The sequence below is a fragment of the Echiichthys vipera genome, assembly GCF_963691815.1.
Source record: "Echiichthys vipera genome assembly, chromosome: 20".
NCBI lineage: Eukaryota > Metazoa > Chordata > Actinopteri > Perciformes > Trachinidae > Echiichthys > Echiichthys vipera.
Window position 1 is genome coordinate 6,365,004 of NC_139845.1, and position 6,000 is coordinate 6,371,003.

The 6,000-nt window shown below is 42.7% G+C and overlaps 1 protein-coding gene across 1 annotated transcript; it reads right to left on the reverse strand.

The window, feature by feature from the left end:
* Positions 1–3,732: 3,732 nt before the first annotated feature.
* On the reverse strand, positions 3,733–5,244 carry chrm2a (cholinergic receptor, muscarinic 2a; the record flags this gene model as incomplete). The annotated part of the gene is made up of 1 exon (XM_083934722.1): positions 3,733–5,244. Exon 1 carries the CDS (start codon positions 5,239–5,241, stop codon positions 3,733–3,735), a length of 1,509 nt encoding a protein of 502 aa, XP_083790848.1. The 5' UTR covers positions 5,242–5,244.
* Between the last annotated feature and the right edge of the window lie 756 nt (positions 5,245–6,000).

A 6,000-nucleotide genomic window follows, 5' to 3' on the forward strand; every position in this document is an offset into this window, starting at 1 on the left:
TTACGCACTCCGACACTGCGCACTGTTCTCAAAATGTTAGGAAAGCTTACTTGTAATGGAGAAAAGTGTTACTTCAGTCGATCAATCAGAATTTAACAATATTTGAATCCAAATCTGGTGAATGTTGGTGGATTGTTTGCTTTTGTTGCCAGGCCTTTATCAAATGTGATCAAATGTTGAGTTTTTAAACTGTTAAATAGTTTTTCTTTTATAAAGAAAAACTCTGGTGATTCGTAAAATGACTTCTTCTAGATGTCAAATCAGTGGAGTTCCCCTTTAAGTAAAAGTTTGAATGCAGGATATTGAGATATAGTATTCTCCTTCTTGTCCTATTACAGTTTTAATTTGAGTAACCTGAATACTTCTGCCACCACTGATGAACAGCTACATGCTGGTGATGCATCCAGAGCTTTTATTTTAACACTGCATTTACCATTTCACTGTAGGTTACCAGCAAACGGAAGTGTCAGTGTGCTTGCTTAATGCAGAACTGCAAGAGAGCAACTACAAAACTAGCGTGCATTGCTAGCTGAGCGCAAGGATGTCCATCCTACACTCGGCTCTGCACATTTAGGACCTCTACAGTGTAATATACAGTAGCAGGGAGGAAGGCTGGAATGAGTGCAGGAGAAAGATAATTAATAATAGTGTAAGCTAATGAATATATACATCGTATTTACATTACATTCATGACCTCAAAGTATATGAGGTAGAGACTATAACGGGATCAGTACTGGAGCACTAAGTGGGGCATGGGTGTGAAGCATGCGAGCACAAGCCGAGCGTGTAATGGGCAATCTTTAATCTCAAATGTAGGTGTTCCACATCGTCCTGTAATCTGATCAGCCTCACGGTGAGTTTTCATTATAGGATCTGTCCCAGATCTCTGTTTAAGGAGACAGCCTTGAGGAGCTATTCAGTTCAGACCCAATTCTTTGCAAAGCCCCCCTACCAGCAACTGTGGCAACCTCCCGACGGCAAAAAAAGCTCCTGAATATTCATCACTGTGACTGGTGAGCATACAATAATGTAACTGAGAATTGCCTAATAGGTTGAAATGATGGATGTCATGCATGAATACACAGAACATGTCTTACAGTAGATTGATATTTTCTCATTTCTTTTCTAATTAAAATGAGCACAACTATTTATTATTTTCAATCTAAGAATAAAATGATTTACATGGAATTAACGCGCTTGTTAATTCATCAAAATGAGGAAAAAAGGGATGAGTTACAAAACACATGCACAGTTAAGACGAGAAATAGCCCTTATTTTAATCACGAGGTTGTGACCTGTGATCAGAAGTAAACTCCACTCTTGGAGCAAACACACATCAGCATGTATACCCTCACGAGCTTTACACAACAGCTCCCACAAACACACACACCTTCACAATCATCAGTAGAGTGAATACAGTACACGCTGTGACATCAGTCTACTAATCAGAAGAACCATGATGTCTCACAGACACACACACACACGTGCACACACACACACAAACACACACACACAAAGACACACACACAAAGACACACACACACACACACACACACACACACCTCCAGCTCTGAGCTCCAGCCACCTGTTTCACGCAGAGTAAGAATGTTCCTAGCAGTGACAGAAAACATATTAACAACCACCATAAAATGAACTTCCTGTCAGTTGTTGTAGAAGCTGATGTGATTTCGTATGACGGGTTGGCAAATCAAAGAACACGACTGAACAATCTCGTGCCACATGTTTTTCCTGTATATAGTCATAACTCTTGTTGTTTGATGTACTTACAGCTATATGGCTAATATCTATGATGATACAAGTTGTGCTTTTAAGTTGAAGGACTATTTCTTGGCCCGGGTGTAGTGATTTCCTCATGGTGACGACAAGATTTCAGAACATTTTTGTTCCCTGCCGAGAAAATAGTCCCACACATGGACCTCAAAACTTTGCACTTCGGTTATTTTACACATAAAACGAACAAGATATTACGTGTTATTTGGTGAGCTTTAGAGGCTGAATATTTACAGACATGAATGGTATCAATCTTCTCATCTAAAAAGGCCTTTACACACCAGGGTGGTGATGAATAAACGACACTAAAAATACAAAATGCTCGCTTAAGAATATTCATGCTAGTAGGAACACAGTCTAGGGCTTTTATTGTGAAAGGCAAGTATGGAAAGAGTGGATCTGGTATGCGCTGCCTTTTTACAACGTTGAAAAGTTTGCCTGGAGTCAGACAATGGTGCCTCAGTTTTGTTTTAGTGGTTGATGTCAGAAAAAATCTACCTTCTTCAAAAAAAATTGTGTCGTTTTGAAAGTACTAAAAAACACTTCAATTAAATATTGATGTGTGAATTGACCGCATGAAAAAACTGCCCTGGAGGTTTTGTCTCCATTCGTTGGATAAGGTCTTTATTTTATGGCACAACACGGGAAAAACTAAATAAATTCTCACTTATTGTCAACTGTAAGTGAGAGCGACTATTTCATAATTAGAAAGTAGTTCTAATGAAAAAATCTTTGTAGTGAGGACTGTGTTGTCAGGTACATGAAGCTGTTGAAATTTTTAAATGCCATTTTTCAAGGCTGAGCAAACAAAAAAATTTACCTTTACCTCCTTTGTTTTGGAGTGGAGGCAGACATTTGGAGACATGTACTTGGCCAAATAAATGCAACCTAACAGCATGTCAAACATGGTGTTTTTTTTTTGTAAGTTGGCTGTAAAACTTTAATATAGGGCCGCACGGTGTTGTGGTGGTTAGCGCTGTCGCCTCACAGCAAGAGGGTTGCTGGTTTGGCTGGGGCCCTTCTGTGTGGAGTTTGCATGTTCTTCCTGTGTCTGCGTGGGTTCTCCGGCTCCAAAGACATGCAGGTGTTAGGTTGATTACTCTAAATTGCCCATGAATGTGATTGTGAATGGTTGTCTGTCTCTGTGTGCCCTGCGATAGACTGGCGTCCTGTCCATGGTGTTACCCGCCTCACGCCCGATGTCAGCTGGGATCAGCTCCACCCCCCCCCCCCACGACCCCAGACATTTCAGCCCTGATGTAAACACTTTCAAGGCAATCTTTTACCCACTTCTACATGTTGCTGGTTGGAAGTACTATAATGAGGATCACACTAAGACAACAAAAAGGCAGGCAGAGGAGCCCACATGGGTTTACACACATACTCCGAGCCAGCACACACCCGCATGTGCACTAAATATTAAGTATACACTGATATGTACAGTTATCTACAGGTATCTCCACTGAACTTCAAACTTCTGAGGTTTGTAAATTCAGTCAGCCCTATTTTCCCATTGAAGTCTTGTGTTTTCGTACAGCGCAGACCTTCCTTCGCTCTTTATCTAATTTTCTATCAGCTCAGTGTTACTCCCAAGTGATCCCTGCTTCGCACACCCTCATTTTTTGAGCTCACAACTCTTGAGTTGAACTGAATTTATTATTTCACAACCTTCCTAATCTATGCTGCTTCTGCACAACACACCTCAACGCAACTGTAGTCAGTTGAATTTGTGTAAAGTGCTACAACCGGTTATTGAGAGAGAAACTGGAAAACAAAGCATAAAATGATGAAACGTAATTTCAGATGTACTCTTGCAGTCTCTATCATGCTCACAAATCTCTTTCTGACACACACACACACACACACACGCAGACACACACATATGGATGACACACACATATACATAGGCAACTCATACTCTTCCTCTTAAGTGGCCCATGTTTATCTCGCTGACCTAATATTTTTGTATTGGCAGAGCAGCAGATGTTTGAATGTCTTTTTGAATGTGACATTGCACAGGGCGTAGCAGGCCGGGTTGATGGTGCTATTGATGTAGCACAGCCAGTAGCCAATAGTCCACACTGTGCTGGGGATGCAGCTGGAGCAGAAGGTATTGATAAGCACCATCACATTATAAGGAGTCCAGGTGGCGACGAAAGCTACCAGGATGGCCATTATGGTGCGGGTCACTTTTTTCTCCCGTGATGGCGGCCCTTTCTTCTTCTTGATGGGAGGTTGCTTTGTCATCTTAACAATCTTCCGCGTCACGTGATTCTGCCGCTCTGAGGCCGGGACGATCTCAACGGTGGCGTTGGATGGTGTGTAGCAGTCACCCTTGGGAGACTTAGTCTTGATCTTGATGCAGGTCAGCTTGGAGCCCCCTGCCTTGGCTCGCTGACGCGGGAGTGGCTGGCTTGTCTCAGCGTTGGCGTTAGCGGTGGAAGGTGCTTCCTCCTCATCCTTCTGATTGGACGCAGCCACACTGCCGGATGTTGAATCATTGGAACTATCCTTCTCCTCTCCAGGAGCACAGTTCTCCCTCGCCACGTCGTCACCTTCGGTTTCTCCCTCAGCAGTGTTTGAGGAGGGTCCTTTGCCATTTTGCAGTTTTCCATCATGCTGATTAGCTCCCCCATCAGCATTCTGGCTCTGGGAATGACCTGTGTCCTCCCCTGGTACGTTGTTATTGTTGGGTTTTGGTGTGTTGTTTCGGCTCTGGCCAGGCGACAGGGGCTCTGGATTGGCTCCTGAGGGCTTGCGGTTATCCTTCTTAACCCGGCTCTTGCTCGCTCTGGAGATCTGCCAATACAGCTGAATCATGATAATGACGGGCAGATAAAAGGCGGCGATGGCGGTGCCAAAAGTGACGGCGGCATTTGAGAAGAACTGGATGTAGCATTCTTTCTCAGGCACTGTCCGCCCACCAACAATGAACTGCCAGAAGAGAATAGCTGGTGCCCAGAGGATGAAAGACAGGACCCAGGCTGCTGCAATCATCATTCCAGCCATCTTGGTGGTCCTTTTGACAGGGTAGCTGAGGGGCTTGGTGACACAGAAATATCTGTCAAAGCTTATGATAAGAAGATTCATGACAGATGCATTGCTGACAACATAGTCCAAGGCTAACCACAAGTCACACACCACCGGGCCCAGGGGCCAGTACCCCATCACTATGTAGACTGTGTACAAGTTCATGGAGCACAGTCCAATAATTAGGTCAGCACATGCAAGGCTGAATAAGAAGTAATTATTGACAGTCTGTAAGTTCCTATTAACTTTGATGGAAAGCATGACCAGGATATTTCCAATAACTGTAACCAAACTGAGGGAACCGGCCACCAACACGATGAACACCACCTCCACAGTCTTGTAGGCGCTTTCACTCTCTTCCACGGCTTCTGTGTCATTGCCTTCAGAGGCATTCCAGTAGGTGAAATTGAAAACATCCATGGCATTTGGTCTTTTGTCGCCCCCTCCTACTCAAATGGAACCTACAAAAGAGAGCAAAAAAAGACAAGAAGATTTGTTATGAGGCGACTTTTGAATGGCATACAGTAATACTGGTGAAGCAGTTATATTATGCTATTTAAGGTCACATATGTCCATTTTCAGGTTCATAATTGTGTTCTACATATTTTAAAGTAAAGAAAAAACATTATTTTTCTCTTTAGTCCGCTAAATATACCTGTATTCACCCTCTGTCAGAATCACTCCGTTGTGTCTTTAAAACCCTCTGATTGGTCTCATTTCCAGATCTTACAAATCTATGCTAAGTGCGCTCTTTCACCATCATTGCTAACGGCACTGTAGCAGCACTTATATATAGTACGGTGACTTCCATTGTGACATCACAACTGTACCGAAGTCCAGACGGTTCATTTAAAGACACAGTTATTGTATACAGACTTTGTGCATTTCTCTGTGGCTTGAGAGATTTGATACTTTCACAATATTTAAACAGCACCTCAACCTGCGAAATCAATCACAATAAGAGATATATGGATAATTTCCCCCTGCGATTATCAAAGTATTGCTGATTCTGATTCTGATGGAGATGTACACATTGACGAACTGTAATCAAATATCAAGAGTCGAAAAAGCAGAGCAACATTACATCGTTGTTTTATAATTTCCAGCGGACAACCCTTTAAAATATTTCATCTCTTATCTCAAGCAACCAATCCTGATTTAGCAGGCTCCGAACTGGCA